Consider the following 23,077-nt stretch of genomic DNA (forward strand, 5'->3'; position numbering starts at 1 on the left):
CAGTCCCGCTCCCAGCCGGCCGTGAACACTTGGTTCCGATCCAGCCCCTGGCTGCTGCGCCTCGGCTGGCCGGGCAGGGTGGCCAGGCTTGCCCATGCTAGGCAGGGAAGGGGCCGTGCCCCACCGGCTGGGGACCCACGGGCAAGAAGGTGGATTAGCCTAAGGTGACCAGATGTCCCGTTATTATAGGGAAAGTGCTGATATTTGGGGCTTTTTCTTATATAGGCACCGATTATCTCCCCCACCCCATGTCCCGATTTTTCACATTTGCCCTCTGGTCACCCTAGATGCGCCCCTTCCGTCTGATGGCTGAATACTAGTTGTGTTAGACCCACTGCAGTGGGGCCCCACGCCGGACTGGGTGCTGGTCTACCGCAGTAATACACCTGGTGATGTGTGGGTCTGTAGGGCTATAACCCACTCCAGTCTCTCACCCCTTTGGGTCAGTCAAGCTTAGGGTTGCCAGTTTTGGTACCAGGGGTTCCTGGAGGTTCCATCCCATGACATGATAGGCTTTAATTTAAGATTAATCTTTAAATCCTGGAGACTCCAGGACAATCCTGGAGGGATTCCGACATCCCGATTGGCTGCTCCCCTTTGTTTAGAGTTTGGAGATTAGACAGCGCCACTCCTGGTGGTAGGCCTCAGTGCTCGTACCGCAATGCTGTTTTGTTTGGGCTTGTTGTAACATGGGATACGTAGGAATATTTACATTTACAAAAATAAGCTTTGAGCGGCGTGGAAAACATTTCTATAGTTTATTTTAATTAAGAAAGCCTAACATCCTGGCCTAAACTTCCCGTGTCTCCTTCTCACACTGACAAAATGTTATTTATTTAATCCCCGAGCCTGCAATTTGATCCATGTGAGCAGACGCGTGCGCCTGCACAGAGCCTCCGAGAGGTGCAGGATTCCAGCGACGGGGAACAGCTGGTAGGACCTAGGCTTTAGAGAGCTCCAGCAGCGGGACCACGCAGGGAGGAAGCCGCTCCGCCTGGCAGTAAGCATTTACACCATTGGGACACCGAGAACGAACAGATAAGGAGATGGGATGGAACAGAAAAACAGCGATTGAGCAGTGATATTTAGCACATGCCTTGTTAGTTTCATAATGTTTGCTATTTTATATTCCATAGCTTTAAATATTGCATAATACATATTTTTGAAAAACATAGAGAAAGAACAGGTTTGCCCAGCCCTCCTTGATAATTTTACTTTAGGGTTTGTTTGTTTTTTCCCATCTGACTCTCAGTCTCAAACACAATGGAAGAGAGGATTTTTCATTGTTTGTCATTAATCCTACCAGAAAAAGGTGTTCAGCACCTACAGTCTTTCCAGATTGCATCCATTGTTTAACATTCTTATGGCGGATCCCGGGAAGTTAACTCTGCCCCTCCCCCGATCCCAGATTTCCACTAATGCAGCTTTTCTTTCCGATGAAGTGAGCTGTAGCTCACGAAAGCTTATGCTCTAATAAATTTGTTAGTCTCTAAGGTGCCACAAGTACTCCTTTTCTTTTTGCGAATACAGACTAACACGGCTGCTACTCTGAAACCTTTCTTTTGTCTGTTTCTTCTTCCCTACCCGAGCTGCTGCCACCTACCACTTCCGAATCGGTTATCGGATGCTGCGTTAACAGCACAGGTCGCAACTTCCGTATGAGTCACACACACACAAACCCTCCCTTTCCTACTCGCCTTGGACAGCGGGGAGGGGGAAGAGAGAAAGATCTTCTCTTTCCCGCTACCCTGCCCTAGGAACAGCAACCCAGCCGGGCAGATGACACCACATTCCACCCTGCCGCCGGAGTTCGAGCTTGAAAAAACAAGTTTTTCTTTAAAACAAAGTAGGTGCCCTCACTAAACGCTGCATTGGAGCGACAGCTGCTGTGTTCAGGAAATAAGGCAGGAAACCTGAGCAAGGAAAGCAAAAGTAAAGGTAATGTGCTTTATATGTATATTATTTAACATATAGTAGCTCCTAATGTTTGTTTATACTCTTTTTCATTGATCTGGAAGGTGGAGTTGTTTTAACTGATTTAGCAACATTTTATCTTTTAAAATAAAGCTTATCCAATAATTATTATAATGGTTATTATTGTTGCAGACATTTTGCTTCTATGCCCTCTGTCTCTACTGAGGAGCCCCAGTCCTTACTTTTAGTAAAATAGTTACCATTGGTCCCATTCTGTTCCTCCAAAGTGATCAGGATTTCTGAAAAGATTGATTTATTATGAAAGATTAAAAGATATGTACATGTGTAGTTTGGCTAAACAAAGACTAAGATTCTGCAAAGACCTTATACACATGCTGAACTTCACTACCAGGAGTAGTTTCACTGATTTCAAGGGACTGCTCACAGAACCAAAGTTAAGCACATGTGTAAATGTTTGCAGAACCAGAACCAGGGGGAGGAGCACAAAGACCAGCTTCTATACATATTTGGTGGGTGTGGGCATCAAAGAGAGAATGGTCCTGGGTGTGGAATTAAGACTAATGGGATGAGTTCCTCATGAGTTAAACAGAAAAATGCAAGATGAAAAACAAGATGAAAATTTCAAATAGTGAGGTCTAAATGAGAAGTGGTGGAAGCTCCATCACACTAGCCTGGACAAAAAGCTGGAGAATACACTGTAGGGAACAATTCTGTACTGGCCCAAAGGGGGTGGATTAGATGAGCTGCCTTTTCCAGTTTTAATGTCTCCAACTGTATGGAATTTCTTTTAATTTTTTTGGGTGGTTGGTGCATCTTGAGAGCTGTGTTCCTCTCTGTCTTCCTAAATGGCCCTATTAGTAGCTCTCAAACTTCAGGGTGCACATCATGGTGGGCAGTCAGCAGGCACCCTTCAACTTTATTGTGGTAATGCCATAGAATTGGTGCACACGTTTGCAACGAGCTCTGGATGGAGCCCCACTGAAGTCGGGGGTGGGGGGCCAGGGGCCAGGGGTTTGCAGGGGACTCATCGTAGGATCATGGCCTTACTGTGTCATTTTACACTACCAATATTTAGTGCAGAATTGACATCTAGATATAGAAAATATAAACATCCATAAACATATGGAATCATACTCAGTAATTTATTACATTCATTATTTATTAACTGTTTCTCTCAGTGCTATAAATCAACACAGTGCTTTACAAACAACCTTAAACACTGGCCTAGCCCCAAAGAATCTGAGTATTATTTGCATATAAATACACATCTAATTATTTAATATACTTGTAAAACACATTGGTTTCCTGGATGATACTGTCGCTTTGGCCTATAGAGGCCTTTTATCCATCTTCAAGACCGGCGTTTTTATAGTGCGTTCGGTATATCCTCCCATCTTCCCCAATTACAGAGCTACGCAGGCACCTCAGTATTCTAGATTCTTTGTTGAACCAACAAAGCAAAATCCCAGTGCTTTAAATTGAGAAACTTCTTCATGCCACCTTAAAGGACAGCGCCACCTTAACCCAGCCTGGATGGTGCTTGTCTGTCTATTGTGCATCTCTTTTACTCCACAGGGTCATTTCTGGGAGTTTGCTATGTGGTAACAGAAATCAGGACAGTGGGTGGAGGAGGAGGGCTGCAGGGAGCTACAGTTATCTGTTCTGTGTTAATCTTCCGGCTGGGAAAGGGAGGGAGGTTTCCTAAGTGCGTTGGTGGGAGGGCATTTATTAAACATTGGAAAGCAGAGAGAGGAGGAAGAGGATTAAAGGGCGAGAGAAAGAGGGAGTTAGTGCCTGGTTTTATGGGGGTCATCCATCTGCTCTGCCCTTTGGATGTAACAGAGTGAGCCATTTCACTTGCTTTTCTCTCTCTGATCCTCCCTGCTCCCTCCCAGTTGTCTGTGTATCAAGGTCCCTGTGCATCTGTAATTATCCGGGTATTTATCCGGCAACGCTGCAAGGCCGCCCACCCCACCCCATAGCGTTCCAATCCATATCCAAGCTCCTGGGGCAATGGAGCTCAAGAATGTGGTGGAGACTGTGGAAAGCGGGGAACAAGACGCTATCCTCAAGGTGCTGCAGATCTACAATCAAGAGGTGAGTGTTGTGTTTGTGCTTGACCTGTGCCAGTCCTCGGCTTTCCCTGTTTACATGTCTGGGAGCAGGTTGGCTGGAGAAGCCGTGCTGTGGGATTTCTGTGCCACCCAGCTGTCCCCGTTTGTCTCCTCTACCTACATCTGCCTGTGCGTCACTTCAATAAAACTGCCATTAACCTGCTTAGCTGGTCAATCTTTTGTTTGTAACATCAGTGGTTCCTGCATGTATGTTTTGACAGTGACTGTTCCTGAGCATCTAGTAAACATTTCCCCTTCCTGCTTCCCTTATGTACTGGAAGTAAAGCACTCAGGCTGGATTTTTAGCATCAAGGGTGCAAGGGAAACATGGCAGCGAAATGAATGCCCATGTGGGGGCTAAATAGTGAGATAGAAAGGAGGAGCCCTTTATGGCAAAGGAAGGTTTGGAGGTAACATATGAGGACTAAGGAGGAAGCTGTGGATGGAGTAGAATTATTATGGTTCACAATTAAAGATAATTAAGGAAGCACATTAACAGTAGGGATTTGCCCATGCTTCATCTGAAAGTTGATAAGAGAAATCAAAAATAGCACATGAAAAGAACGAACTGGTAGGAATGAGCAATTGCCGCTACCAGCTTGGAATTGTTTCAAAACATTACATGAAGGGGTTGCCCCCTTCAGAATAGGCACGCATGACGTTTTCAACTCAGGAACCAATATGCAAGTGCAGGTGAAATTCACTTCAAAGGAGTCACCTTAGGAATGAATGTGGCCCATCAGATCCTACATGACTCATTCTGCATCACACTGAAGTAGGTGGAAAGCAAGCAGAGAAAGCTGCAAATACTGTTGCACAAGTGTCATTTTCCAGGGAAAAATTGTGCATGCTACATCTGTTCCAACCGGGCAATTTTAATCCAGTGAAAGTCTCAACTAAGAAACAGTAGAACCCCATAAAAGCGATGTACAGCAGAAATAACACAAACCGTGGCAGATGAAATATAAGACGAATTAAGATGCTAAGAGGAAATTTGAAGAGCAAATAGCTAAACATAGCAGAACAGAAAGAAAAGGAGTACTTGTGGCACCTTAGAGACTAACAAATTTATTTGAGCATAAGCTTTCGTGAGCTACAGCTCACTTGAGCTGTAGCTCACGAAAGCTTATGCTCAAATAAATGTGTTAGTCTCTAAGGTGCCACAAGTACTCCTTTTTCTTTTTGCGAATACAGACTAACATGGCTGCTACTCTGAAACCTGTCATTATAGCAGAACAAACACCAAGACATTTTTTGATAGTATATCAGACACAGGAAGCCTGGGAGAGAGTTAACAAGTCAGCTAAACTGTCAGGGAGTAAAGGGAGAAATAAAGGAGGATAAGACATTGAAGAGAAGCTAAGGCAATGTCTTTGTGTCCGTCTTCGCCACAGAAGATGATGGGAGATTCCTGCCCCAGATATATTCTTTTCAACAATGAGCATGAAAGGAAGTTAACATTAGGGTGCCTGAAGAATTCATGTCAGGCTGTTTAATATTTTTATAAAGGATCTGGAAGATGTTGCGAACAGGAGAGGAGGCCAAATTTGCAGTTGACAAAAAATTGTGTAAATTTCTCAAGACTGCAAAAGAATGTAAGGAATTCCTGAGGGACCCTACAACAGACCGGATCCCCAAAGCCCATTGAAGTAAATGGCAAGACTATCATGGACTTCAGTGGGTGCTGGATCAGATGCCAATAGGCAATACAAGGGCAATAAAAATTCACTGTGGATTGGTGCAAAGGGAGGCACGTTGGAAGGAACAATTTGAACTATTCATACATGTTGATAGGGTCTAAATTTAAGTATAATCACACTGGAAAAAATCCTAGACCCCATTTGCCGGCAGCACAATAAAACCATCTGGGCAATATACAATGTTGGTCAAAAAAGATATTAGGGAGTATTAACAATGTGGTGGAGATTAATAACAAAAATATGATAATACTGTTATGTAAACTGATGAGACATCCTTGCCTTAAGCAGTGGATCAAATTCTCTGTTGGTGTAAATTGGGATAGTTCCATTAATTGCAATGGAGCTGTGCAGAGAATTCAGGGCCTATTATAACCCTGGCAGAGAATTCAGGGCCTATTATAACCCCGGCAGAGAATTCAGGGCCCATTATAATCTGTGCTGGTTACTGCATCGCCAGAGGATATAACAGAAATGACAAAGGTCCAGAGAAGGATGACAAAAGTGATTAGGAGCATGGAAGTGGTTCCATATGAAGGAGGATAGGACTATTTAGTTTGGAAAGGGGGTGGGAGAGTGGTCCTGTATATAAAATAATGAGTGATATAGGAAAGATCAGTCAGGAGCACATCCTTACCTTTTCTTGTCATAAAGGCACAAAGGTTGAAGTTCTCTGGCCTGTTTTATGCAAGTCAGACTGGATGATCATAATAGTCCCTTCTGGCCTTAAAATCTATGACTCTATGATCCAGTGAAATTAAAAGGTAATACCTTTAAAACTGGAAAAAGGAAATGCTTTTTACACACACACACACACTCTCTCTCTGCATAATTAACCGGTGGAACTCACTGCCACAAGGTATAATTCAGACAAGTAGCTGAAGAGGGTACAAGGACTGGACATTTACATACCTAACAAGGATATCTGCAGTTACATTAGATAGGATAAAACATTTATAAAGGTCTTTAAACCCTCTTCTGTTGGGGCGTAAATCATAACTTCCCCCATGGAAATGTTAGTTTATAATTGTCCATTTTACCTCTTTTTCTGAAACATCTGGCATTGGCCACTGATGGAAGCAGGAGCTTCCAGAGTGCTGGTCTGATCCAGTATGGCAAAGGTGGTGGGGAACGAGAAAAGGCTACTCGCACCCTCCACCTCTTGCCCATTTGCACAGGGTGCAGCCACAGTTGGGTTTTCCTTTAGCTGCTTTAGCAACCTCTGCCTTATTTTAATAGGATAATATGTTTTGAGACCTTGGAGTTACATAGATTGATATCTGGCTCAAACCTTTGAAAGACGCATCATGTCGAGGTATGAAAATTGTTTATTTCTTTAAAAGATTGGATTTGAAATGCCATGCTTTGGATGTTAGAGAGGGATTCCACTAATCCGTCTGCCATGGTGAGCAAACCCTCTGATCCTTCCTCACTGTTATTCCTTCCTTACTCGCTTAACACTCCTTTTGATTTCAGCAGAACTTTGCTGGAAAATGACTGAGTAAAATCTGAATAAGACCCTTAGATTTGGTCCTGTATTATTGAGACTACATGAAAGGTACCAAAGACTAGATGAAAACATTTTCTAGACAATGCACCCCGAAAGTCTGCAGTATATCATAAAGTTGACATGATCTACTTGCAGATAGTTGTTACGTAATTTAAAATGATCTCTATTACAAAGTGACTCAACGGTAGCAAATACAGACTGCAATAAGCTATAGAAAGGGTGTGATTTATATATGCTAATCAACTGTGTTTAAAGAACACGTGGTAAATAACTGACAAGCTCAGATGCTATGATAACGAGGACCTCATAATACCTAGATAGATAGACTAGAGAAAATGAATAGATGAAACAGTGCACTAGTGAGCACTACATATCAAGAAGAAAAAATGTATGAACGATATATGCATGATTTGGGGAGTAATGGAGTACTGATATGCACAGACATACAGTATACCTGGATCACAAATATCAACTTCTCTGCTACTGCACTGTAGTCTTCTAAAATAAGTAAGCTGCTCAGACAGGCAGTTAGGTGTGTGTTATACACAGTACTAGGCTAAAATGACTTACCCATAGTTTGAAAATCAAGTCTATATACATATGTAGATAACAAGCAAAAAGAATAAATCAGAATTTTATGGACATTATTATTATTCCTTATTATCATGCAGCACCATACCTTTACGTTGTCCTTTACGGACAATTAGAAGAAGGCCTGATTCTCAGCCCCTGCTTCATCTCCTCTGTACCTCCTGGAGTGCAAAGGGAACACAGAGTTGTGCTAACAGGGTAGCTGAGGAGTCCCTTTGCATAAGGGAATCCTTGGGTGGCATAAAGTCAGCGTTGGCAGCTCTACCGCATCACGTGTTCCTGGTACCACCTTCCGGATGCAGTGGGTGTGCCGGGGGGAGGAGGCATGGCAATTTTGGACTGACTGAAATGGCTTTAGAGCTGCTCTGGAGCTGTTCTAATTTGCCCTGGAGATCAAAACAGTCCCCTTCTGCCTCCAGGAGTAGAGGTAGAGGTGGAAAGCCACTTGTGTCATCACCCCATTTCATAACACCTAAGGATCTGGCCCTGTGCCCCAGCTTCAAAGAGATGAAATGTAAATACACGGCTTCCTTGCATGCTGTATAAAAGTGAGCTGAGAAGAAAGGAATGTCTTGACTTAGTTTTGAGTAGCGTAGAGGACTTGACTGGAGCCATAGAGGTGGGGAAACATCAAAGCAACAGTGCCAGTAATTCTAGTTAGGTGTGTAAATGAAGTTAATCTGATTGTGAAGGATTGTAGGGACAATGAATTTCACAGAGCCAGATGTGGAAGGGAGTGTAAAATTGGGGTTAATTGATAAGGTTGAAGCAATGGAGGAGCAAGACACAACTTGAATGTGACACAAAGGATCCTGATGGAGAATAAAATGGACAAATTCTGTGTGCCTGCCACTCAAAAGTGTAAAAAAAAAAAAGTCCAGTTTGACTGTTCAGATAAAAACAGACTCATCGGGGTAAGAAGAAGGAGGCACTTTTGAGATATAAAATATCAGGGTTAGGAGAGGAATGGAAAGGTTGTAGAATGAAATCAGCTGCTTCAATGCTGTCTAACGAACCTGGTTAAAATGCACCTCCAGTGATGCTGCAGATGCTGTAGCAGGTGTGCCATCACTGAAATTCTGATGTTCCATTGCCAGGTTAGCACTTAAAATAATGCTGCTGCATTCAGCTGCCATACAGAAGTGGCACCAGAGTTCAACAGTGAAGGGGTTAATTGTACATTAAAATTGCCATGAAAACTGAAACCAGAGGGATGAAAAGCAGAGGCAAGCTAAATCACAAATGTTTTCTGAGTGAAGGATGAGAGGCAGATGAAGGAGACTGGGGGGCCTCAGGGATGGCTCTTTGTGTTCCAGAAGAATGGGGAGTTCCCTAAATCATAGCATTGAGAACCAAGAGCAAGACACAGACCTATACGCTTTATTCATCATATCTGAATTGCCTGGGATCCACGGGAAGAAGATGACATGCTGAAGGAATGGCTCAGTGATCTAAGTAATCCATTTTGAAGTCCTTAGACATCACCCAGGCTCCTCCCACTTTCGTGCGGTGTGCTGATTGTTTGCCTGGCATTCTTTTTACCCTGCTGTGATGTTGCATATTTTGTTAAGACTTTGGGATGAAGGATACATATAAAATTATATTGAAAATCAAGATCATGTCCAGAATAGCTAATCAGAAATTAGAAGATCTGAAAGCTGAGCCATCCAAAGGGTGCGGACAGGATCAATATGAGGATAACGAAGGAAATGAGACAGGGCAATTTATGCTTCTATATTTTAAACCTTTTGAAAATAGAGGGGCTAGAGAGAGGCTAGTGTAACAGCTATATTAAGAAATCCAGAGCAGATTGAGGAAACTATAGGACATGGCTGTGGAGAAGATAATAGAAATAGTTACCAAGGAGAGGGAGTAAGACCAATACCTAGAGTATTTAAGATGCAAGAGGGTGTGTACATTCCTAAGTGACTGGTGTCCACCTTTGGTGCCTTAAGACCAAAAGCCTTCACCTCGCTGCCAAGAAGTCTTCTGTATTAGGTGAGAGATGTATCTCCTACCTTCCCAGTTTGGGGAGATGATCCTTCACATCTTACATCTTTTTAAAAATTGTAGAAATAGGATCTTTCTTGGGAGAGGTCTCTTCAAAGAAAGATGTGCAAAATCAGAGCCTGCTCACCTCCTGGCATGTTTTACAGCCAGTCCACGTGCATCAATGGGGCCTACAGAGCAGGATAAAGAGAGCAGAATAAGGTTATGTCTACACTACAGTCTTCAGCTGGCATAGCTACATTGGTCAGGCACATGAAGAGGTTTGATCCCTGACTGACATAGCAGAAGCTCCTCATGTAGACTCAGCTATGCCAACAAAACTGCACTTTTACTGGTGTTTTTCTCGTGGGGAGTGTTTTTACTGTATTGGTACAAAGTGCAGCTTTGCCAGTATAAATTACGTCCACGCTAGCAGCACTTTGCCAGTGTAGTGTGCTGACATTCCTATACTGGTAAAGCACTTCTAGTGCAGCCACTGTCTAAATGCTCATGTCACTTGCAATTTTAAAAATACCCTTTTAGACAGATCTCAGACATTTCTGATCCAGTGTGAAGCGGCCTCGTGAAGAGGGAAGGTGCTGTAAAGTCGGGGTGTGGTCTTTGATCAGGGTTGCAAATAAGAAGGTGACTTATCAAAGTCCTGGGCTAGTTGCTTGCTTGGGTATTGAAAGCATGGAGCAGTCCTTCTCAGCTGATGCCCTGTGGGATGGAGGGAACTGGGCTTCAGAGTAGCAGAAGCTTTGCTGTTAGACTAAGAAACTGGAGCATATGGTCAATCCTGAGAATCTCTTGGACACTGGCAAATTCCTAAACTTGCTTATTAAACCCGAACCAACTGAGAGGCCAAGGAGGAGAAGAACTAGCACTAGTGCTAAGCACTTCCTGATTATGACTATAGATATTAGCACTGACACACCATGATCCACCCTGGATCACTATGGTTCTCGGACAGCCTAGGATGGAAGAAGCAAGAAGAAATTCAGGCAAGTGGTGGAAAATTTGTTCTGAAACAGCCAGCTTCCAGTACCAACTTCTGCCACTGCTATGAGGGAGATAGAGAGCCTGCCTCTCCCTGGCTATGGAGGTAGCAAAGCAATGCCCTGCAGAATTTTTTCTAGACTGCAAACTCAGATGGTCATCACTCAACCCCAGAACACAGCAGCTCTCACTGCAAGGAATTATGCTCTTAGTTCACCAAGACAATCACTCACATCCAGGATGGCCTCATAGACCACAGAATAAAGAGCCCGAAGCAGCTTATTCTCTCAAGAAATAACATTTCTCTACTTTAATCAAGGCACTAGACACTCAACACACCCACTCACACAAGCAAATAAAAAACAATCAATCAGGGAATCAAGCTGTGTTTCACCGAGGCCTGGAAAGAAGAAAAGGAGAGAGAGAGAGAGTTTATTGTTGTTTCTATATTTAAGTGCTTGGGAGGTGCTCATAAACAACCATACAGCAGTGGGAGACATATAGGTATCACAATAGACTTTAGAAAAGAATGGATTTATGGGCAAAGCTGGACACAAGCTTCTCCTACATGACAGCTCTCATCCCTACTCATATGTTCTTTCCATAACTGTTCATATTGTTTTATAGAGTCCTACATTTTAAGGCCAGAAGGGGTCATTGTGATCATCTGCCTGATCTCCTGTGTAACACAGACCACAAAATTTCACACAGTGATTCCTACATCAAATTTAGCAATGTGTGGAAATATTTGTACCCAGTACAAGTCAGAAACCCATGGCCTTTAACCTAAGAATCCCGTGCTGTAGGTTAGCAAGCTAAATGGGGAGCTGTGGGTTCCACAGAGGATCAAGCCCAGTGCCTTGTAAAGCAGACATGACATAGGAACCACCTGCATATATAAATTGCTAAGGGATCTTAAAACTCCAGAGAACAAAAGAAAAATCCATTTTTGAGATATCATCCTAAAAAGGTATTTCCATCGCAGTGACCTAAAAGAAGGAACATGCAGTGAAGGGATGAAACTTGTTAATGAACTGTAGGAGATCGGGGGCTGATGAGTACAAAGATGCCTGTTAATAAATCTCCAAATGGCTTGGACAGACAAGGAGTGAGATCAGGGCACAGGGCAATGGAGAGAAATGTGATATAATGAGGCTTAGATTTAAGAAGAAGAAGGAAGTCACACAAAACCGTTGAAGGAATGGCGGGAACATGGAGTGGGAGGAGGCTTAACAGGACGCATGGCAGGAAGCAGAAGGAGGACAGATGACGAGGAGCAGAGGAGAGCCTGGAGAATAGTCTGGGTGTGTAAGGGGTCATTTAAAATGTAATGCAAACTCCAGGAAGTAGGAGCCTGATCCAAAGTGCACTGAAGTCAGTGGGAGTCTTTCCATTTACCTCAGCAGATTTTGGATCAGCCCTAATTGCAACCACGTATAAAGGACTTGAAATGGTATATCCAGTTCATGTGACTCCTGCTCCTTCTCCGTTGGTTTTTAATTTGGGTGGAAACATGCCTTGTGGAGTGCCTGCGGGTTGGCTCCTTGAACCTATATAATGCTGGGTAACTGTTTTGCAACAGAGTGCTAGTAGAATTGTTTCCTAGGCATATAAGAACAAGGGATCCACCATACTGGATCAGACCATTGACCCATCTAGGTCAGTATCTTGCCTCTTTCAGTGGCTCCTACATGATACTTCAGAGGAAGATGAAACTCTCCATAATGAGTCTAGTCAACTGTGCTATACAATGGGGGGAAATAGATTTCTGAACTTTGCAAGCAATCCTGATTTCTCTGTTAACTTTTTGCCTGGTTTCTTAGTGACTTCAGCTACTTAGGTTCTACTTGTTTTATGTAAATATCTTAAAACCCTTTAATATCCTCTGATAAACATTGCCATACTGATTTCCTGCAGCAGTGAGTTCCATAGATTGGCTCTATTCTGCAAGAAGAATTATTTCCTTTTTCATTGCTGCCTTTCAGTTCAATGACTGGCTCATAGCTCTCTCATTATGTGGCTTGCTGGGTAGAAGCAGCCCAATGGCTGTCCCTGAACCATTTATTGTATACTGTAGAGCAAGTTTATTTTCTCTGTTTGTTTTTTGCCTCTTGAGGCTGATAATTTCTGGTTTGTTTTCACAGAAGTCTCAGTGTTTCACCTTTGAAGATGAAGAGCGGGAGGAGAGGAAGGTATGTCCTTTGTTTCTTACTATGGCCATGCAGAGGTACCTGAATGCAGAGTAGTGAATACCAAAAAGCTTGGTGAGAGATGGCAAATCCCAGAGAGAAGCTAGTGCTCTCTCACCGGGACTGGGTCACCGATGGAGGAGCATTGGGTTAGAACAGTGGTCCCCTGCGTTGGTTTGTCAGCATATCCATACCTGATCCAGGGGCAGGTTCTACATGGCATGATGCCACGTCTGCTGTCGTTCTCCTTGCTCCCCAAGGCCAGGCACGTTATTCCTCAATGCGAGCTGTAGTAAGGTCTTCTCTTGCTTTGGCATCATTACTTATGCAACATATGCAGAACATTTACTAGTGTCATATGAAGTGTTATACATTGAAACAAAACTGCGCAGGGTTGTGAGATGCATTACCTTTGCTCTTATTGCTGTTTTGTTTTCTTATTCGCTGATCTGCAAGATATTAGCAGTTCACAATGGGACAGATCCTCAGCTGGTGTAAATCAGTATTCATGGAGCTATCCCAATTTACCCCAGCAGTGAGTCTAGGCCAATGAGTCTCCTATTTATTAGTGAGAATTAATGACATTCTACTATATCTAAACCTTCTGAGATTGTTTCCCTTCTTCCCACCCTGTTCTCAACCCAGCTAGATCCTTCATCCTTCCCTTAACCTTGTCTTAACCTCCCCTCAGTTCCTTCAGCCTGCTCCCCCATCCCCAGTATCACCTGCTGTCTGACCTTGAGACTCCCATTACATCCCCTCCCCGCCCCAATTCTGTACTCTGTATTTGATTTAGTTGGGGATTGGTCCTGCTTTGAGCAGGGGGTTGGACTAGATGATCTCCTGAGGTCCCTTCCAACCCTGAGATGCTATGATTCTATGATACTCCTTTTCATGCATTATTGCTAGATGTGAGTCAAAACCCACACTCTGGAGACAAATGCCCTTGAGCTTTGGAAAGTTCATGTCTTGATCTGAACTTTATGGTAGGCCCATCTCTAGATACTGCTTATCTGTCTCAGCGCGGTGCATTACACAGTGCCCACGCGTGAGAACAGCTGTTGAAATGTCCGAGCTAAGGCATTGTTTGCCGTGTCTTCATTTTTCCTATCTAATTCTCCAGAAAATGGCCCAGCTGCTGATCAAGTTCCTGGAGAGAGAGCTCCAGCCCTCCTGCCAAGTCACATGTTTGGAAAGCATCCGCATCCTGTCCCGGGACAAAAGCTGCCTTGACCCCTTTGCCACCAGGGAAGGCCTGCAGACCTTGGCCAGACACGCTGGCATTGATTACTCAGAGGAGCTTATTCGGGAAGTCCCAGACCTAGATGTGATCCTGGAGGCCCTCAAATGCCTCTGCAACATTGTCTTCAGCAGTCCCCGGGCACAAGAGCTGACGGCTGAGGCCCGGCTCGTGGTGGGTCTTACCGAGCGCATCAAACTCTACAATGAGAAGAATCTCCCCCATGAGGTCAAGTTTTTTGACCTGCGTCTTCTGTTCCTGCTGACAGCACTGAGGGTGGACATCCGGCAGCAGCTGGCCCAGGAGCTCAGGGGCATCAGCCTGATGACAGACACCCTGGAGCTGACGCTAGGGGTGAAATGGCTGGACCCCCATGAGGTAGCCACTGAGGGGAGCCCTCCCCTACCCCTGCCACGCCAGGAGACAGAGCGTGCCATGGAGATCCTTAAGGTGCTCTTCAACATCACATTTGACTCCAGCAAGAGGGAGGTGGATGAGGTAAGTTTCCCAGAAGTCACTGCCCATGCCTTGATCCGATTGTGGTTTTTCACCTCCGCTGAGCAATTCCTCCCTGTTGCATGTGATGTTGATGCATCCTCCAGTCTGTGGACTCACGGTTACATACACACATGTAGGAACAGAAGCAACCCATGGGGACTTCACTTCTAGAATAGTTTGATGACAACTCTGCTGTCTCTGCCCTATACGCTGTTAACACTTAACAAATTGTAGCGTTTTGTAAACTTTCTTATGACTTTAAAAATAATTTCTTTGTGCCAGACGAGGGCAAAACGCTCATGTAACTCACCATTGAAATGGCCAAGGCATAGCCCTTTTCCACCTTCTATATTAGTGATGGAGATTGCAGATGGCTAACTCTTGGGAATGTCTGTGGCCTTTGCTGGTCCCTGGATTAACCATGTGGTGTGATGGAGGACTCGGGAGGGATATGGAGCAAGATAAAGGACGAGCAAGTGTGTGGGTGGGGCAGAAAGCAGAAAGAGTGTTCTGGGGACATTGCCATGATTTGTATGTTACTCCTCTTACTCCACTTTATCAAGATTTGGTTGTTGGTATCCGTGTACAGAAGTGTTCTGTTTCCAGAACAGCAGTAGAGAGGCAGAAGGCAAACAGACTCTGGGATTTCAGGGACTGCAGAGATGTGCTTCCCTTTCATAATCAGGTTTTTTGTTTTCTGTTTTGGGGCCAGGAAGATGCTGCTCTGTACCGACGTCTGGGCGCTCTCCTGCGTCACTGCCTGATGATTTCAGCTGATGGAGAGGACCGGACAGAAGAATTTCATAGGTGAAGATCATTGTCCTGGCATAAGACTTGAACACACATAATCTTCTTACCCAGAGGAGAAGGTGCTACTATATAAGCCATCCTGACACTAAGGATCAGATTCTGATACCCTGATTCATGCTGAATGGTACCTTTCTCTATAAGCAGCCCTGCTGAAGGGAATGGGACTACTTGCCAGAGCAAGAATCGCTCACCAATTTGAAAAAGGTCTTCACAATCTGGCCTTAAATATCTAAACATATCCTGAGTCATACTGAGCAGTTGCCATATGTTGTGCAATTAACATTGACAATTGTCATTCGAGAGAGAGCTGAGACCTCCCAAAATCAGGTCATGTTTGACCTTTGTGTGCACATCCTTTGATTAGTTTGGTTGTAGAAGAGTCCACTTGCAGGTCCCAGCAAACGATGGTTTTTGATCTTAACCTCTGGCTCCTCATATTGCTAGAATTTAGAAATTAACTTGCTCCTTGAAGAGTAAAAGAATCTACATTAACACAGAGCCTTGGATGTCTCTTTGTTCCTCCTCTCCCTGTATGTTCAGCCACACAGTTAACCTCTTGGGCAACCTGCCTCTCATGTGTCTGGATGTCCTGTTGACCCCGAAGGTGCGGCCAGGCTCTCTTGAGTACATGGGTGTCAACATGGATGCAGTCAGTGTCCTGCTGGATTTCTTAGAGCGACGACTTGACAGGGTAGGTAGAGGAGATGCTGTGCAGTTTTTCATTGTGCCATCTTTCCATACAGTACCTTCCCTTCTCACTGTAGGGCAGATTTGGCCCTCCATCCCTGCCCAGCAGTGCTACTCTCTCCATTAAAAAAACCCAAAATCACCTCACGAGGAGACCACAGGAATGTCAGCAAGTGATTGCTGGTTTGGAATTCACCAGAGTAGTTTGTAGCTAAACCTTTAATAGAAGTGAATATTTTCCAGACAATTCCAAAAAATTATGGTTGGTGTTTGAGTAGGTTCACTGGTTGACTGGACAGTAGAGTGATTAAAAAGTAATATATTTATTGGCTGTTTGCATGGCAAGATTTGTTGGATGGGAGTTGGTTGACTGACTGACTTATCAGGGTGCTGAACAGCTGATTGAATCGGAAATCCTGGAACTGGTTAGTTACCGGGTGTGTTGGTCAGCTGTTTGGATATGACAGTGTAACTTGCTGTACAGTAGCCAGTTGATTGATTGGTTAGCTGTTTCTTTCCTGTTACTAACTCAGGAGGTCTGAGGACTGATTGTCACCAATCCCACTTTGAGGTGAAGGGTCGGTGGAGTTTTTGTGGGCTTCATTAAGGCAGATCATGGGGATTAACACCCACCCCCACCCCTCAAATTCCTGGATTTACTACTCCAGCAACTTAAACTGAGTTTTCCCTGAAGCCAAAAATAAAATTGTTTTTAAGTTCTCAGTTCATTTTTGACAGAAAGGTGTTATATGAAGCAAACCTGTTAAAAATGTCACCAACTCAGGAGCACACCATTGGGTGTGGTCTTCAGTCTCTAGAAATACTCTGAGAACTTTTCTGAGCATGGCTGCATGACTTCCCAGCACTCTCTGCTGTCACTCCTGTGTTCCAGTGTGTTTCTGGCAGCCCTGTGCCATACAGCGAATGCACAGAGGCTGCCAGCTCTGAGCACTGACACAGTGGGAAAGCTGCCGTGGTACAGAACTGGAATCTTCCGTCCTCATCTCTGGCCTGTGCTCTCGGGATCTGTTTATGCTAGGAACTGGACAATGAGAACTACGTGAACTTGTGATGACCTGTTGTTGTTTCTTCTGGGCTCTTTCACAGGGTCACAAACTGAAGGAGACCCTGACCCCTGTGCTGAACCTGCTGACGGAGAGTGCCCGTGTCCACCGCCAGACGAGGAAGTTCCTCAAAGCTAAGGTACCATGTTGGTGTAGGGAGAATCCAACGCTCATTCCTGATTCCTCTGAGGTGGGAGAAGAATAACACAAACTTTATGGATACCACCAGCCTCCAAACAGATACTCCTCTCCCTCCGTATACCGATTCTGCTATCCATGACTCTGAGCCCCACAATACCTGCCACGTTTGCCGCACTCCCAGTAGTTTATTCATTTAATTGATCTGTAAATTGCATCATGGCACAAAGGTTTTCTGGAAATCCCAGTGCTATTCCAGCCTCGTCTCTCTTGCTGTGGCTTTGCAGGTGCTGCCTCCGCTGCGGGACGTGAAGAATCGCCCCGAGGTGGGGAACTTGCTGCGGAACAAGCTTGTGCGTCTGATGACTCACATTGATACCGACGTGAAGCACTGCGCGGCCGAGTTCCTCTTTGTGCTCTGCAAGGAGAGCGGTGAGTAACGAAAACGTCACAGGATGGATGAGATCCTCTGGGATCTTAGTGCCAGGGAGGCAGGGCATGGAATCCAATTTCTGGTCAAAGCCAATTAGAGCTTACGCCACAGCAGACCTTCTGAGGCTAGAGGACACAACTTGCCACCCCTCAGACACGCTGTCCAGGCATTCAGTGCTTGGGGCAGGTAGTACAGGAGTGCACTGTGGGAAGGCAGAGTTGCTTTCCCACCTCACAGACACACCATATAGATGAGCTGTGCCAGTGGTCAGTGAAACACTCTGCAAGGAGACAGCTCCTTCCTACCTCACAGACACACTGGGCAACATTCAGACCTGCTGTCAGCTGATGCAGCTCCACTGATCCGTTGTCCAGACCCTGCAGTGTGGGGAGTCAGATGATAAATCTGGTATTGTTTGCTTTACCTTTCGCTCTGCTGTCACAAAGTCCAGGGGAAGAATTGGTTCTTGGGGATTTTGTCTGAAGAAGGAGGACCCGGAGCTGAACTTGCTGCTTGAGCACTCAGGAGCGGTGTATTGACTATCAGTGCCACAGTCTGCATTTCCCATCTGCCTCTTCCACATGAGGATTTATCCAGTGGATGTCCATGCTGGCTGGTGCCTCTTGTTTAAAACTGGTCACTTTCTCTCAGTCAGCCCAGCCTGTCCCCAGGAGGGCCAGTGGGCAGCACGGGGATGTGCTGACTCTTGTGTCTCTCTCCCCATCAGTGTCGCGATTTGTGAAGTACACAGGGTATGGCAATGCAGCGGGGCTCCTGGCAGCACGAGGCCTCATGGCAGGAGGACGGGCAGAGGGAGAGTATTCTGAGGATGAAGACACGGACACAGAGGAATACAAGGAAGCTAAGCCCAAGTAAGGACCCCTTTCCCTCCACCACTTCCCGCCACAGTCCCTCTGTCCCTACATACTCACAAATCCCTTTCTCCATGCCCGGCCTGTGCTCACGAGCTCCCTTCCCCATCCTGTCCCTGTGCCCTCACCTACCCCATTACCCACTTTTCTCACCCTATTCCTTTCTGCTCTTCCCCATCCTCTCTCTGCATCCCCCTGCCCAGGGCTTCGTCCACTTTCTCCTCCTCACTACTCATTTCATTTGATGGCATTTCATCCAAAAATTACCTACTTCCTACTCCAGTGCCCCACCCATCCCCACCGGGGGAATGGCTCCCCTTGTGTGACAGCTGCTAGTGTGCCTGTATCCACTCACTGGCAGTAGGGCACATCATCTACAGTGGAACAGATTCCCTTATTGAGCCTCTCCAGAGAGGCGTGGAGATGGGGCAGCGAGTGTGATGAGGGTTGGGTCATATCTACCTCCAGCTGCTGGGTCCCTGTCTGCAGCCAAAGTGAACATGTTCCTCTCTCTCCTCGGCAGTGCTTAGCTGTGACCCTGTGATGGGGTGGACAAAGGGGACTCTCCAGTCCTACCGAGCTCTGATTGAATGTAGGATTGCCAGGTCAAATCAGGCCGTTAGTCCATCAATTCTGGAATCACATGGACCACATGTATATGGAAGAGGAGGGAGGTGAAGTCTCTACAGATGGAGGCTACTGGAAGGAAGTGACGAGGAGAGGGTTTATTCCCACTCCGGTGGCCAGAGAAGGAGGGGAGGGCTTGACAGGACTCTCCTACCTAAGGAGAGTGAGGGGTGATGTAGTGGAGCATGGGCAAATGCCAGGAGCACCTAGCTGTCCCCTGTGATACCACCAGTGCCAGTATCCCAAGGAGAGGAGAGAGCATGTGCTCTGTGGCCAGCTCTGCTCTTGTGCTATTGTAGACTCAGAGATACAGCCTGCTTTTTAATGAACCTGTTTCTCTCTTCTATCTCCCTCTTTTTCTCTTTCTACCTTCTGTTTCCATCATTGCATTCAGCATTAACCCAGTGACAGGTCGTGTGGAGGAGAAGCTCCCCAACCCCATGGAAGGGATGACTGAGGAGCAGAAGGAGTATGAAGCCATGAAGCTGGTTAACATGTTTGACAAGCTATCCAGGTATCAGAAGAGAGAACAAAGGATGCGCAGTTGTGGTTTGGGGATGTAGTGGGAATGCACTAGGAGAAAAAGTCCTGGCTAATATAGGTCAGACACTGAGAGTTGGGGACCCAGGTTTGTCACAGAATCATGACTATGGCAGGTCAGTGCTGTAGGAGAGTCTTAATGGGCACACAACTATGTATACGCCTTGAGGAGGAGGGGAATCCCAGCTCAGTGCAGTGAGTGTTTGGTAGCAGTTCAGGGCCCTGGAAGATCATAGGGGATGGACTCGGGGTGATTGCTAGGAAGATTTAACATAGGAATAAATTAACAGAGCTGGATTCTGTTACCCTAGCAAAAGGAGTTCAGGGGCCTTAGCCAAGCCTTGTTGAGACCGCAGCAGGCTACCAAATAGATGTGTTTTCCACCTCCCAGTGCATCGGGAGTTGTCACCTCACCAGAGTTCAGCCTGGGAGTTCTCTAGCAGATGGTGGCATTGCCCCTGCTGGTAGGAAGTAGCATTTCAGACACAGATGGCAGCCAATGGCACCAATTCTCCTTCCCCACAGGAGAGCCTTCTCCAGTAGGCACTCATCCATCATTCAGGAGCACTGCAGACAGGGGTCTGGGATCTACCTAGAGAGTTCAGAAGGCACTGAGATGGGAAGGGAAGGAAAAGGGCAGCAGGGCAGCACATTTAATGCTGTTAGCCCATGTGTGTCAGAGTTAGAGAAACTCATCCTGGTGCCAGTCCTAAAGTTACACTACAGTGGTTCAGCTAGCACTCCCTGCCTCTGACCAGTGCTACTCTGGACTGTGCCAGGAATGCCCAGGAGATTCTAGTATCCAACCAATGTAGCAGGAGCTTAGAGTGGCGGCTCTTGGAACCTCCAACGCTAATTCCAACATGACTGGGGTTCTGGGCCCCTAGCCCACCCTGCCGCAGGGGCTGCACTCTTTGGGTTGCTTGAGAAGAGGCATCAATCCATTCCTTGGACTTGATTTGTGGGCTGGGGGATTCTCTCTGCTGCCTTTTGGAGCTTTGCAAGTGGAAGTGCAATATTCAGAGGTGGGGAGTTCAGTGTGAGTTGTGAATGCCCAGAACTTCTGAAAATCAGCCCCTCGTTCTTTTCACGGGTTTATTCCTTCCTTAGGTGCATGGGAATGTTGTTGCTGGAACCAGGCCTGTTGCTTTAACTGTGGGGCCTCTAATGTGCTGGTATTCCGCAAAGCATTCTCCATGGCTGCCATCTGGAGGTGCCCACAGGTCCCTCAGGGGATGAACACGAGTGCTCAGCGATCTGAGCGTTCCCCAGTCTCCCAGTTTTGTAGCCCCTCCAGTGACATTATGTGCTTTCTCCTGGGAACTCGCTTTGCCAAACTAACTCTGCTCTTTCACTCTGTATTGCAGACAGCAAGTCATCCAGCCGATGGGGATGACTCCAGGGGGCAATCTCACCTCTCTGGAGAACGCTGTGCATGAGCTGGCGGAGGAGAGGTCATCATCTGACTCTGACTTGGGGTTGGACTGATTCACACCTCTCCACCCCCCACCCCCAAGGACAGTGGGCTCTCCACTCTCCCTCCAGAACTGGTGCTGCATCCAGAGGATAGTACTGGGTGAGGACTCGCCCAGTGCGATCTGAATCAGGGCTGGAGTCCACTGACCAGACGGATAAAAACCACCTCCTCTCCGGTCCCATAACCACCTCTCCTTTCCCAAAGAGCTCGCCACAGCTTGGTTTCATCTTGGTCTCTTTCCCTCAGTGTCCCTGAGGACCTCACACTCCATCCCAAACCCAGTATTGTCCAGTAGGATTTTTATAAGGGAAGATTGGGAAGGGGGACGAGGGAATATCTTTTTACATGAACGGGGTCCAGTAGCACGTGGAGCATTGTGTGTGCTGACTGCTGTGTGGGCACATGACTGTGTGCGCATCTGGGTGTTTTTATGGGGTGGATGTGTTCATGGTATGTGAGGCACTTGTGCAGCGTGCATGCATTTGTAAAGGCACACGAGGGTGTGCCTATGTCAGAGAACATATGTGGGAATTTGGGAACATGAGATGTGCATGAATGGGTATGTACAAGTGGAGTACATGCCTTGGACATATGTGTAGGGATTAGAAGAGTGTGGGCGTTAAATGTCTGCATACCGATGGTACGTGCTTGTATGGGTGAGCCTGGATATAAGGGATGTATGCAATTGTATATGAACAGATGGGCACATGTCAACGTGTAATATTTAGATACACATATAGATGTTTGTGGGCATGTAAGGAGTGTATACATGAATGGCTGTGGAGCGTATAGGTGGGGAGGTGAGTGTAATGTTTAAGCACATGTGCCTGTCGGGACCCATGTTAGGATACGTGTGCTCATTCTGTGTGGGGAACACATGTGGAGGTAGGGGAGTATAGCTCTTTCAGCACTCACACTGACTGCAGGATTGACATTTGCAGGTGACCGTTTGCCAGCAATGCTCTGATTTGTAGTCTCTAGAACTGTGCAGTGTTCCTGTTTCCACTACGTTCAGTTTTCTGGACTAACTTCTCCCATTCTGCTTTCTGAACGAAAGGCAGGGACCCCTAGCGTAGTTTCTTGCTGAATCATCTGCTTCAGCTCCTCTTTGCACTCCCAGGCTGGTATCAAATCCCCTCCTGCACTCTGGCGTAGACTTTTCTGTTTAAAGAAGAGAAACTATCTTCCAATTTGTCTCCTGTACCAAGAGTTTCAGAACATATTAGTACAAATAGAAAGAATTACACTAGAATAAAGGAAACCTTCTGACAGATGATTGTGTGTCAATGATTCGTCTGAGTGGTGTCACAACTCTAAGCAAATTAGAAAACGGCCAGTGTTTCTGGGGATCTGTCATATAGCCACGATCATTCCAAACATTAGTTTTACTCCCAAATAATAGGCTATATTAAGAAACAGTTAAGGCTGAAAATCTCTCTAGACCTTAACCAAAAAAACCTAACATATCACTGAATGTTTTAATTTGAAATATCTAAGCACCTGAGATTCAGGAAATTCTAAGTTAAGATTCCACTAACACCCTTAACTCTGCCCCCTGTACCTCGCCACATGTACTGTAGCTAAAGGAGCATAAGTATTCCAATTACTTTTTAACGGGTTGTAATTATTAAAAATAAGTAATACAGTCCAAGCATGTTAGTTCTCTT

General features: G+C 45.7%; 1 protein-coding gene across 2 annotated transcripts; it reads left to right on the forward strand.

The window, feature by feature from the left end:
* Window positions 1-653: 653 nt before the first annotated feature.
* On the forward strand, window positions 654-22,683 carry RIC8A (RIC8 guanine nucleotide exchange factor A). 2 transcript variants are annotated; one of them, XM_038405140.2, is made up of 12 exons: window positions 654-1,000; window positions 1,590-1,938; window positions 3,831-4,032; window positions 12,980-13,027; window positions 14,148-14,762; window positions 15,469-15,569; window positions 16,113-16,263; window positions 17,367-17,462; window positions 17,749-17,893; window positions 18,622-18,766; window positions 19,788-19,907; window positions 21,301-22,683. In XM_038405140.2, exons 3-12 carry the CDS (start codon window positions 3,949-3,951, stop codon window positions 21,419-21,421), a joined length of 1,626 nt encoding a protein of 541 aa, XP_038261068.1. In that variant the 5' UTR covers window positions 654-1,000; window positions 1,590-1,938; window positions 3,831-3,948; the 3' UTR covers window positions 21,422-22,683. The 2 variants fall into 2 exon arrangements, with proteins under 2 accessions (XP_038261068.1, XP_038261072.1); XM_038405144.2 differs by having other exon boundaries at window positions 663-1,000; window positions 15,475-15,569.
* The last annotated feature ends 394 nt before the right edge of the window (window positions 22,684-23,077 follow it).

Source organism: Dermochelys coriacea, chromosome 6, assembly GCF_009764565.3.
Source record: "Dermochelys coriacea isolate rDerCor1 chromosome 6, rDerCor1.pri.v4, whole genome shotgun sequence".
Taxonomy (NCBI): Eukaryota; Metazoa; Chordata; order Testudines; family Dermochelyidae; genus Dermochelys; species Dermochelys coriacea.